The sequence below is a fragment of the Callorhinchus milii genome, unplaced genomic scaffold (genome assembly GCF_018977255.1).
Source record: "Callorhinchus milii isolate IMCB2004 unplaced genomic scaffold, IMCB_Cmil_1.0 Scaffold9, whole genome shotgun sequence".
Classification (NCBI taxonomy): domain Eukaryota; kingdom Metazoa; phylum Chordata; class Chondrichthyes; order Chimaeriformes; family Callorhinchidae; genus Callorhinchus; species Callorhinchus milii.
Window position 1 is genome coordinate 8395262 of NW_024704750.1, and position 13259 is coordinate 8408520.

Consider the following 13259-nt stretch of genomic DNA (forward strand, 5'->3'; position numbering starts at 1 on the left):
CTATTTTATTGCATTACAGATACAAAATATTACAGGAGTCAGATATCCTATGAACAAAACCAGAAAACACAACTTTCATAAAATGATACAGTGGTAGTTGTAATTAACATAAAATAATCCTTGCCACATGAAAATAACTTGGCAGAATCTCAATTATTTAATCATAAGAAAGGTTTGAATGAAGAATTACGACCTCATCCATACAGAATACTAATCCTTCTGACTTCCCTTTATGTCAAACTAATGTTTAGATGAATTCATTATCCTGGCCTCCATACAGTACAGAACAAAGCAAAAACATATGAGTACAGTATCAGTATTAAAAGTTACATGCCATTACAATGAAATCTATGATATATTTTAACTGATGATAGAATAAATGATGTGTAGAAAGAAGATATTGTTCTTGCCATTCTTCTAACAAGTGAGTACTTCTAGCTTGATGTCTTTTTTGGCCTTCATAAGGATATTCAACCTACCTACATGATACAGCGTAAGCCTTTTTGCTTGCCTTAATCTTCTTCAATGTGAAAAACAGATGTCAGGTGAAAGAAAGTACATGCCAAATTCTGTCTCCAAAAGACTGAGCATAATTCTATTGGAGGAGGGGCTAGAGAGGAGAACACATTTTACCATTTCATCACAATACATTATTAAATGCAGAATGAAGTACAAATGTGGAATGAATTTGGTTCTATTTTAAAAGAATACTTGTAGTCAAGAAAGTGTCATACAAATATTTTATTTACAATAAAATCCATATCCATTGTTCTTACAGTGAAAGAAAGAAACTGCCTGTTTTACAGTGATTGTTTAACTCAAGTCAGTTGCTCTGATTTGATATTGAGCTCCAGAAATAGTTTGCATTTTTACACCCCAAAGAAGCTTCACCCCAAAAAAGTTCCAGTTCAAATAACAAATATGATTTGAATTGTGCATGTGGTTTAACAAACGATCACAAGGTATATCAAGCACAAATGACTTGCACAAAAAAGCTTTTCAAATGTTTTTCAAATAATAAACCGAACCTCCTCAATCTGTCAGTACTCCACACATGTATTGCAGTTTCACGTTATTCTTTGAATTGCTGTTTGTTTAGCATTTTATGCAGAAATGCCTGAACTTTTGTCCAGAGGTCTTCTTGAGCAAATGAGTGTGCTTTGGTATTCCCTCCCCACAAGACAGCACTGTCAACCACAGCATGATAAGAGGCATAGCAAAATGGGAAAAATGGAGGATCCAGAAAATGCCCAGCTCCTGGGTAACTGATAAGCTCATAGTTGTCCTTGCCATGTTCTCTCAGTCGTTTAATGGCTTCCTCCATATACAACTTGCTTTTCCAGTTCCTATCATCTTCCCCCACAACAAATAAGAAGTGTCCCTCAGCTTTTTCTATTGGAATTATACTGCTATGGTTAGCTTTGTCCATAGGATTATTCATTACCTCATATATATCTGCAATTCCTGAATCTATGATCTGTAATTTCCTGGCATTAATACCCATACCAGTGAGCACCAGTTTATTTTTGTAGCACATTCCAAACAAAGCACTTGCATTGCATCCATTGATATTAATCACTGCTGCAACATGTGGCAAAAAGGTGGCTATCGACATAACCAAATCACCACCTTTCGATGTTCCTATTGCTCCAATTCCAGGACCTTTAACCTGGAAAATATTTGCAAAACATAAAATCATAGCAACAAACATACTGAATACTGAGGACTATAAGGCATGACTTAGCAACAGTAACAAACAATCAATTAAGTCTGTATAATACATAGGAACATAGGAATTAGGAGCAGGAGTAGGCTATTTGGCCCCTCAAGCCTGCCCCGCCATTCAATAAGATCATGGCTGATCTTCTAACCTAAATCCATCTGCCCACCTTATCCCCATATCCTTTAATCCCTCTATCCTTTAGAAACCTATCAATCAAAGTCTTGAATATGTTCAAGGACTGAGCATCTCCAGCCTTCTGAGTGAAGAAGTGTTTCCTCAACTCTGTCCCTTAATCTTAAGACTGTGACCCCTAGTTCTAGGTTCTCCTACCAGGGGAAATAGTCTCGCACTCTACTCTATCAAGCCTGTAGCCTAGTGGTTAGAGCACTCGCTTTGCAAGTGAGAGACCCGAGTTCAATTCCAGGCAGGGCGAAACCTTGGGCAAGTTTCCTTACTCCACACGCCTAATAATAATCCCTCCAAAACCAAAAACAATAATTAAATTGGTCATTTTCAATCTACGACTGTTTGTGGGACATTGCTGTGCGCAATTGGCTGCCGCGTTCGCCCACAAATCAGAGCTCACTCTCCCACTTAGCTTAGTATCATCCGTGAATTTAGATATTTTAAGTTCTATGTCCTCGTCTAGATCATTGATATAGATTGTAAATAGTTGAGGCCCAAGCACTGATCCTTGTGGCACTCCACTAGTCACATCTTGCCAATCTGAGAAGGACCCCTTTATCCCTACTCTCTGTTTTCTTCCCATTAGCGACTCTTCAATCCATGCTAATATATTGCCTTTAATTCAGTGGGCCCTAATCTTATGTAGCAGCCTTTTATGTGGCACCTTGTTGAATGGCTTCTGAAAATCTAAACATACTAGATCTAGGTTCCTCCCTATCTAACCTGCTAGTTACATCCTCAAAAAATTCTAAAAGATTTGTTAAGCATGACTTCCCTTTTGCAAAGCCATGTTGACTCTGCCTAATCATGTTATGGTCCTCTAAGTACCCCACTCTGACGACCCTAATTAAGGATGCTAGAATTTTCCCTACCACCAATGTCAGACTGACTAGTCTATAGTTCCCCAACTTCTCTCCTCTACCCTTCTTAAATAGTGGTCTTATGTTTGCGATCTTCAATCATTGGGAACCATTCCAGAATCCAGAGAACTTTGGAAGATCAAAAACAAGGCATCCACCATCTCAGCCACCAGCTTTTTTAAAACCCTAGGATGCAGGCCATCAGGTCTAGTGGATTTGTCATTTTTCAATCCCAACAGTTTTCCTAGTACTAATTCTTTAATGATGTTAATTTCCCTAAATTGCTCACTAACATGAGCTTCTTGGTGCCCCTCTATTTTTGGTAAGTTTTCCATGTCTTCTAACGTGAAGACAGAAGCAAAGTATTTGTTTAATGATTCTGCCATATCTTTATCCTCCGTTATAATTCCTCCTGTTTCTGCCTGTAATGGACCCACATTCACTTTTGTTAGTTTCTTCCTCTTAATGTATTTGTAAAAACTCTTGCAGTTTGTCTTTATGTTCCTAGCTAGTTTGCCCTCATAATCCATTTTCTCCCTCCTAATCAGTTTCTTAGTCTTTCTTTGTTGGTCTCTGAAGCCCTCCAAATCCTCGGGTTTACTGCTCTTTTTGGCAGTATTATAGGTCTCTTCTTTTAATCTAATATTTTCCCTCACTGCTCTAGTTAACCATGGTTGAACCACTTTTCCCGTGGTATTTTTAATCCTCAAGTAAATATGTGATCACTATGCATTATGTACTATATCTTTAAAGGTTTGTCATTGCTGGTCAACTGTCATATCCTTTAATCTAATTCCCCAGTCTGAATCTAGGATTTTTAACTGAATCCTCTCTCATACCTGCAAAGTTGGCTCTATTTAAATTTAAGACCTTTGCTTTGGACTTAACTACATCACTCTCTAACTTAATGCTAAATTCCATCATGTTATGGTCACTCTGCCCTAGAGGAGCCTTAACTCCCAGATTGCTGATTAGCCCTATTTCATTACATAAAACAAGATCCAGGACCATTCCCTGGTTGGTTCCTCAGCATACTGATCTAGAAAACTATCTCTAATGCATTCTATAAACTCCTCCTCTAACTTACTTTTGCCAATTTACTTTTCCCAATCGATACAAAGATTAAAATCACCCACTATTAGTGTATTTCCTTTGCTACATGCTTCTCTAATTTCCTGATTAATACTCTGCGCAATACTGTGACTGCTGTTTGGGGGTCTATAAACTACTGCCACTAGTGTTTTCTGCCCCTTGCTATTTCGTAATTCCACCCATACTGACTCTACATCCTGATTTTCTGATTTAAAATCCTTCCTCTCTACTGTTTTTATCCCATCCTTTATTAGCAGGGCTATCCCCCACCTTGTTTTCCACATTGCCTATCTTTCCTATATGCCGATTACCCCGGAATATTTAGCTCCCACCCTTGATCCCCCTGTAACCATGTCTCAGTAATGGCTACTAGATCATACCCGTTTGTTTCTATTTGTGACATTAATTAATCTATCTTATTACAAATGCTTTGTCCATTCAGATTCAGTGCCTTTAATTTTGACTTTTTGCTATTTCCCCTACTCGCTAATGCCCTATTTTCTTTTCTGAACTTCTTGTCCTTTCTTGACACACTCTCTTTATCTCCCTCGCTAATCTGCTCTACCACCTTCATCGTTTTTAGTTTTGCTGGTTTACTTCTAACTGTCGTTGTAACCTTGCCTCTCCACCCCCCTTAGTAGTTTAAATCTCCTACCTCACTATTTATTTGTTTTGCCAGGATATTGGTCCCAGCCTGGTTTAGGTGGAGCACATCTCTATGGAATAGCTCCCTTTTCCCCCAATACTGGTGCCAGTTGCCCATAAAATGAAACCCCTGCCCTCCGCATCACTCTTTCAGCCACGCATTTAATTCTTTAATTTGTTTGTGCCTGTACCAATTTGCACATGGGTCAGGCAGTAATTCCGTTATTATTACTTTGGAAGTTCTACTTTTTAATTTCATTCGCGATTTTTTGAACTCATTTCTCAAGTCGTCCCTACTAGTCCTACCTACATCGTTGGTACCTATGTGGATTACTACAATTGGATCCTCCCCCTCCTGCTTCAAATTCTTCTCCAGCCCTGAAGAGACATCCTCCAACCTAGCCCAGTGAAGGCAACTGAGCCTTCATGTCTCCTGGATGCGGCAGCAGAGAAGTGTGTCTGTCGTCCTGACTGTCTCGTCCCCACTTACAAATAAATTCCGTCTATCTCTCCTCACTTAGGTGGCCTCCTATGTAGAGGTGTTGGAGTCAGTTTGCCCATCCTCCTCACAGGCTTCCCTGTCCACACAATTTGCAAGTATCTTGTATCTGTTGGACAAGGTTAAAGCCTGGGGTTTCTCCGCCACTCTCTATGTGGTCCCCTTACCTGCTTGACTGTCAGTCACCGTCCTGTCCCTAATTAGAAACATAATTCATACGTTCCCTGAGCCTCAGGGGAGTGACTGGCTCCAGGACAAAACAATCCAGGAAGCTCTCATCTTCCCTAATACTGCGCGATGTCCGCACCTCAGATTCCAGCTCAGGTGCTCTGAGCTGGAGCTTCCTCAGTTGCAGTCACTTGTTGCAGATGAAGTCGCCTGGGCTCAGGTTGCCCTCTTATCAACTCCCACATACCTCAGTCTTTGCACATTCTCATGCCATTCTCTCCTCTCTTTCTCACTGTATTTTAGGGATTTTTTTTAAAAAATGTCTTTAAAAAATTTTCTTTAAAAGTTTTTTTTTAATTTTTTTAAAGTTTTTGTTAGTTTTTCATTAGTGTTTTCATTAGTGTTTGTGCCCCTGCTCTGACCCGGCTCCGCCCTCCGCTCAGCGACTGCTTACCATGCATAATCTTAAATTAGACAAGTTATGCAACAGCAATAACCTACTCCCCCTCTACAGTGCAGTACATATCTTAAGTCAATGTTGGCGAAAGATGCCTTTTCCCCCTATCTCTGTCTTTGCCACCCCATTCTTCATTTGATACTTCTTAATTTACTGACATTGCTAAAGTACTTTGCCCCTCATAAGCCCCCTTGCTGAAAATGAAACAAACTCTGCCCTTGCATTCAGTGATGCAATCTGTTCACTTATAATGTGGAGTACCAATAGATCAGCTATTGTTCAGAGATTTTCTTTTCTTACTGTTTACTAAATATTTGAAGCAATATCCATTGTTTTTGTCAGATCAATCCCTCACATAGCCTGTAATTCAATATATATATGATGAAAGCATGATAATACCTTTTCAAATGGTATGACATTCCAAAATTCATATTCATGGAAATAAACACTTGTGAAAACAGCAAAACAATTGCCAAGCCATTTGTGATAGAGCATTGTTACACTTTAATGCATGATTTTACCTTAATGTAAAGTCTACCCAAGTAGAGGAATGTGTTTGCTTGTTGGTACTCACTTTTGGATGCTGTCTTAAAAAGGTTACAGCTTCTTTAAAGTATTCCAAGTACAGGTTTGTCACAACTTTCGGGTGGTCATCATGACCAAAGTAGGCTAAAGCCAATGTAGTAAATCCACGGTTTGCCAAGAGACAGGCTCTCTGTTCAGATAGGCTACTTTGCAATGCATAGATATCAATTACCCCGGGAAAAGGACCATTTCCTGTCAAATTCAAACAAGTTAGTTATATTTATTCTATTGTCAAAACATTTCATACATAGTTCCCAATTTCAGGGATTAAGAACAGTTTAAAGCAATCCAGGAACATTGATTATGTTATAAAGCTGGATGAAAAGTTCCCATGTGGATTTTCTACAGTTTTTTTTATTCTCTCCTGAACTTGACAAACCAATATAAATACTTACTCTCCCACACTCACCCCAACTAAAATAGACTTTCTGTATGAATCTGAGTTTGTCGGGTTAAACAACAGTATTGTACCAGCGTATTTTAAGCAGAAACTACATGAATTCATGAGTCATATGTGTAGAAGGGAGATGCTATGGGCACAGAGGTATCAGAAGGTATAAAACTTGCTTTAGATTTAGATAAAGAGGTTTCCACTGTTATATAGAAACCAGGCTTAGCAACAGCATTACAATAATATTTTTATGTTGTTTTGCTCAAGGGGAGTTATCTTTTATGGAACAGAGTATCACATTGCAGGTAATATTACATTTGGCATCTGGCCAAATGGTTTAGGAACTAACAAACTTGTGGATACCCTTATCTTAACTCCAAATCTATCCACTTTTGGTGGAGCAATATAAACTGCAAATTCAAATCATGACAGTATGAAAATTTGTCTTGTGCTTCAAGCGATCATTCACACAAGTACTTACTGAAACTCAAAAACAGAAGAAGAAATGGACGAAGCCACCCATAGACAGACAAGAACAATGTCAAAAGATTCTTGGTAGATGTTGCAAAATAAGCAACATTTTGTCAACCTGGTATTTCTGTTTTTAATTCTTAATATTTTGCTGCCTACATTTCCTTCTCACAGTGCACAAAACTCTCTGACAGGTTATGTAAACCACAGGTGGCAGAGAGGCTCTCAGGATATCTAAAGGACATCTCTGACTCAAATTTTAAGGTATATAAGGCACATATGCATCCTCTGACATTCTTTTAGATCTTTTTATTGACATAAGAATATAATTTCCGAAAACAAATGAAATCGCAACAATTCAGGTTATTTATCCAAATATGCTTCAAGGGGCTTGTTCTCCAAATTCTGAACCTTTTTTCTGTGGGGGGGAATTATTTGAATATCCATTTATTAGGAAAGATGTGGAAGTGTCCGTTAACATATACATTAGAATTCATTAGAATACAGGATAGGATATACAGCACAGAAACAGGCCGTTCGGCCCAATTGGTCTATGCCGGAGTTTATGCTCCACATGAGCCTCCTCCTGCCCTTTGTTAACTAAGTCTTCAAGCATAATCTTCTATTTCTTTCTCCCTCATGTACCTATCTTGCTTCCCCTTAAATACATCTATGCTATTTGTCTCAACAACTCCTTGTAGTAGCATGTTCCACATTCCCACTACTTTCTGTGTGAAGGCATTTCTTCTAACTTCGCTATTTGATCTATTTGTGACTATTTTATATTGATGGCCCCTGGTTTTAGTCTCCCCCACAAGTGGAAACATCTTCCCTATGTCTAACCTATCAAAACCTTTCATAATTTTAAAGACCTCTAACAGGTCACCCCTTACCCTCCTCGTTCAAGAGAAAAGAGTTCAAGAATGTTCAGCCTTTCCTGATAGGTATAACCCCTCAAGGTTCGATAGAAGTTCACCATAATTTCCCTGCTTTTCATTTCTATCCCTCTTGAAATGAACCCCAATGCCTGGATTGCTTGTTTTATGGCCTTATTAACCTGCGTTGCTATTTTTAGTGATCCCTTTGCTCCTCAACCCCATTTAGGTTTTTATTTTCCAGGATGTATGTGACTTCCTTATTCCTTCTACCAAAATGTACCACCTCACACTTTTCTACATTGAAATGCATTTGCCATTTAATGCCCATTCAGCAAGTTTATTAATGTCTTGCTGTAATTTGTTGTAGTCCTCCTCTGTATTAACTACTCCCCCTAATTTGTGACATTCGCAAATTTTGAAATTTTACTGCTGATTCCCGAATCCAAATCATTAATGTATATTGTGAACAACAGTGGTCCCAATACCGATCCCAATATTGCTCACCCCCTGCCAGTCTGAGTAACTACCCTTTACCCCTACTCTCTGTTTTCTGCATTATAGCCAACTTGCTATCCATTCTGCTATTTTCCCCCTGACTCCAAATGCTCTAACCTTATTCATTAATCTATTATATGGTACCTTATTGAACACCTTTTGGAAATCTAAATATATTACATCTACCGCATTACCCATGTCTACTCTTCCTGATACCCCTTCAAAGAATTCAGTGAGGTTGGTCAAGCGTGGCCTTCCTTTTTGAAATCTGTGCTGACTATTCTTTATTATGTTTTCCGTTTCCAGATGTTTTTCTATTACCTCCTTCAGTAAGGATTCCATTATCTGTCCTACCACTGATGTTAAGATGACAGTTCTATAGTTCCCTGGGCTTGTTCTATCTCACTTTTTAAATATAGGTGTAACATTAGCTAACCTCCAGTCCTCTGGCACTACTCCCTTTTCTAATGAGTTATTATAATGTATAATCATGCCTCTGCTATCTCTTCCCTCGATTCTCTTAATATACGCGGATGCAATCCATCTGGACCAGGGTTTTATCCTCTCTGAGTTTCATTAGTTTTTTGATTATATCTACCCTTTGTATCTTAAATGTACTTATATTACTTTTGATCTCTTCTACTGTCACGTCCACCTGATCCGTCTCCCTGGTGAATACTGAGGCAAAGTAATGATTTAATATTTCTGCATTTCGCTGTCACAACCGGTGAGCTTACCTTGTCCATCCCTTAGTGGCCCTATTCCTATTTTGATTTTTCTTTTGTTATTTATATGTCTGTAGAATATTTTATTATTTATTTTTAGATTTCTTGATAATTCCTCTTTGCCTTCCTAATTGTTTTTTTTTTTGACTATCTTCCTGAACTCTTTGTATTCTTTTTTGTCAGGCTCGCTAACCCCTCTTTCCTGAGTCTCAACTTTACCCTTATGTCTTTATTTATCCAGGGTATCTCACTAGTATTTAACTTCGTCTTGCTTTTTAGCGGAATATATTTCTCCTGGACTCTATTGATCACTGTTTTAAATGTTTCCCACTGCTGCTCCAGTTTATTTTCCCAAGTTCCATTCTCATCCCCTCAAAATCAGATTTTTCCCCCCCCAATCTATCACCCTTGGTCTTTGTCATACTCATGTCCTTCTCAATCTTTATCTTAAACCTTATTAAGTTATGATGGCTATTGCCTTAGATGTTCCCCTACTCGTACTTCTTCCCATGACTAAATCCAGCAGGGATTCCTCCCTTGCTGGGCATCTGGGAGTCCTGTAGCTCAGTGGTTAGAGCACTCGCTTTGCAAACGAGAGACCTGAGTTCAATTCCAGGCAGAGGGCGAAACCTTGGGCAAGTTTCCTTACTCCACACAGAGCCTAATAATAATCCCTCCAAAACCAAAAACAATAACAAATTGGTCATTTTCAGTCTACGACTGTTTGTGGGACATTGCTGTGCGCAATCGGCTGCTGCGTCCGCCCACAAATACACAGTCAATTCACTTTACAGTGTGTTCTGTGAAGCGCTTTGGGACGTCCTCCCGACGTGAAAAGCGCTATATCAAATGCAAGGATTATTATTATTATTATTATCTTACAATACTGGGGCAAGTAATGCAACTGTGCTCAACACATGTTCAAAACATAAATACTTCTCACAACGTAGCAAAGCCCAGAATATCACAGTGTAAATTACATCCGACAATTGCGAACCCTCTGAAGCAGCGACGGTCCATTCCCACCCAAATGAATTGACCTTTTCGGTCGCTGAGGGTTAGAGAGGACACCAAACCCAACAGATCCAACGGTGGCCGAGGCCTCACCAGCACTCACCGGGCGGCACGAAGAGAGTCCCTCTGATGTTGCCCTCTCTCACTGGGATCCTCTTCACTCCTTCCCTCATAAACCACCGCTCGTTGGTGCCCTTCGCCAAAGACTGGTCGAGCTGCTGCTCTCGGCTCCGGTGGCCATCGAACACCTCGATGTCTACGCACAGCGGAGAGTTGGCCACGTCCCTCTTCACCAGGCGGGTGAATGGCGTCCTGGGTATGAGTGACCAGAACAGCCCCATGGGCTCAATCCCGGAGTAGTGTCCACCCAGGGACGGGGACCGGGACAGGTCCAGCTCTCCCCGCTCGTCAGCCTCGTAGTAGGCGAACGATTCGAAGGTCTCCCCCTTCTCGTCCGTGAGCGAAGCCTTCATCGTGACCTGTTGGAGCGGAGAGAGACCGTCCGCCCGGATCTGGAGCGGGTCATCAAACAGACACTTGGCGCTGGGGAGGAGGTGGACGGTCACGGCCCTCCCGGCGCGCTGACCCCGCGGGGCCGCGCTCCTGCACCTGCCGCTGAGCAGCGACAGAGCCGCCGCCGCCGCCGCCGCCGCCCGTCCCCCGGGTCTGCGGCACAGGTACATCCCAACCGCGATCAGCCTTCGCTGCCCACAGCTTTCCCGCCTTTCTGCACAGCCTCGACCGCGACACCCGGACCACCCCCCGACCCCGCGACACCCCGACCCCGCGACACCCCGACCGACCCCGACACACCCCGACCGACCCCGCGACACCCCGACCCCGCGACACCCCGACCGACCCCCGGACCGCCCTGGAGTTTTCCTTCTTTTTAAGAGTATATATACCTGACGCCCAGTAACGCCCGGGGGGGGGGGGGCGCCCCTCCCCCCTCCCCTCCTCCCGCGATTGGCTCCTCATCTCGATGCCCGGGGCTGGGAATTCACAACCGCTACATGGACGCGGTGCCATGTGCGGGGGGAGCGGGACCGTGGAGGGCTTTGAAGGTGAGGATCAGGATCTCCTGTGATGGGAAGCCGGTGGGGTCGGGCGAGGATGGGGGCGATAGGGTCGCGGAGCCCGGTGCGGGAGAGGACACGGGCGGCAGAGTTCTGGATGATCCGCAGCCGGTGGAGGGAGGGGTTGGGGAGGCCGACAAGCAGTGAGTTTGCATAGTCGAGCCTCGATGTAATGAAGGCGTGCGGGAGGGTTTCGGCCGCCTGCGGTGTGAGTGAGTGGTGGAGCCGCGGAGGTGAGGGAAGGCAGAGCGGGTCATCGCACAGATGTGGGGTAGAAAGGATAGTTGAGGGTCAAACAAGACCCCAAGGTTCTGGACTGGCTTAGCAGGGCGGCGTGTGCAACTGTTAGCATAAGGTGTGCGAAATTAACATACTAACAATGGGCCAAAATGGGTGAAGAAAGTCATGGAACATGTAATCATGGAGTCAGTACAAAGAAAGAGTGCTGAAGGAAACATATGATTGGATATGTTAATAAAGGATTGTAACATATTCAACAACCATTGAATGGTGTAAGATACGGTATGTAAAATAACAGATTGTAAAAGCAAGACCAATGAGTGGATGTGCAAATAACAATTGTAAATGACTGACGAGAGATTGGTGGAAGGTATAGAGAGAGTGGAATGAGAGTATAAAGATAGGGAGAACAAAAAATGGGGAGAAGGAAAAGATCGGAGCAGCACGAGTGAAGACTTGATGGAAGATTGAAAGCTGAACATCTCGTCCCGCGGTAGCATTGCTTTGTTGTAACCCTACATGGTGTAACTTTATAGAACCAGTAAAGTTTGGCTTAACAGATTTTACCTAAACGGAATGCTGGGTGACCTTTCTTGATATCTAACACAACCATGGATGGCGATGTTGTCAGCACCTGAGTTGAGGAGGCGCTGACAGGAGCCAATCATGAGAGCCTCGGTTTTGTTGACATTCAACTAAAGAAAGTTAGCTCTCATCCAGGACTTGATGTCCGACAAACATTCAGTCAGGACAGCAGTGGTCCTGGAGTCGAGGGCGGAAGCAGAGAGGTAGAGTTGGGTGTCATCCACATACATGTGGAAGTTGACCCCATGTCTGAGGATGATGTTACCAAGAGGGAGCATACAGATATTGAAGAAGGACCAAGGACAGAGCCTGAGGAACGCTGCACAAGACGGTCTGGGGATTAGAGGAGAAACCGTTTTGTGGAGATGAAGTGGAAGCGGTGTGAGAGGTACGATCTGAACTAGTCAAGGACAGAGCCATGAAAATTGAGGTGAGAGGAGAGGCGGTGGATGAGGATACAGTGTTCAACGATGTCGAAAGCAGCAGAGAGGTCAAGGAGGACAAGCAGGCAGAGGGATCCCTGGTCGCAGATGGACAGAATGTCATTTGTCACTTCGCAAGTGGATTGTAGAAGATCAGGTACTCCATCTCAGTATTCCTCTCCAAAGGTGTTTTAACCCCTAGTCAGAAAAGCAATTTGAATTGTACGATTGTGTGACATTTGTGCATCCGACACCACCCCCCCACATGTTCAACGTGTGTTCAACTCTGCGAGACTGCTTAGTGTCAAATTGTGATTTTTTTTTGGCCTGTAGAAAAAGTAACGGTTGAATCTTATTGTAAGAAAGGAAACAAGTCAGCAAATCATCTTGGTTCTTTCTTCCACTTGTTTTTCTTGCAATCCAACTATCAGGAAATAGAAAAGGGATTTGGTTTCTGGTTGATAAAACGGTCAAAGAAGGTTACAAGATACATTATATTGTCTGCACATGTTCAACTTGCTCAATTTTTTCCAGTTAGGCTCCAGGTAACTTCACATCAATATTGTATTTATGTACCCATTTCTATCATGTAAAATAAAACACAAATTATTTTTCATTAAGATTTATTGAAAATGGCAGTGTAAGTACAATAAACATATTTCTTCCCCTTCCGTACCTCAATACTAAATGGATCACTGTTTGGAATGAGTTTGCATACAATGCGGGTGAACTGTAAGCTTTTGTAAA

The 13259-nt window shown here is 42.0% G+C and overlaps 1 protein-coding gene across 1 annotated transcript; it reads right to left on the bottom strand.

The window, feature by feature from the left end:
* Positions 1-110: 110 nt before the first annotated feature.
* Positions 111-10872, bottom strand: LOC103175231 (acyl-coenzyme A thioesterase 1-like). The gene is made up of 3 exons (XM_007888119.2): positions 10293-10872; positions 6205-6407; positions 111-1669 (listed from the first exon to the last, which is right to left on the bottom strand). Exons 1-3 carry the CDS (start codon positions 10870-10872, stop codon positions 1073-1075), a joined length of 1380 nt encoding a protein of 459 aa, XP_007886310.2. The 3' UTR covers positions 111-1072.
* Positions 10873-13259: the final 2387 nt, after the last annotated feature.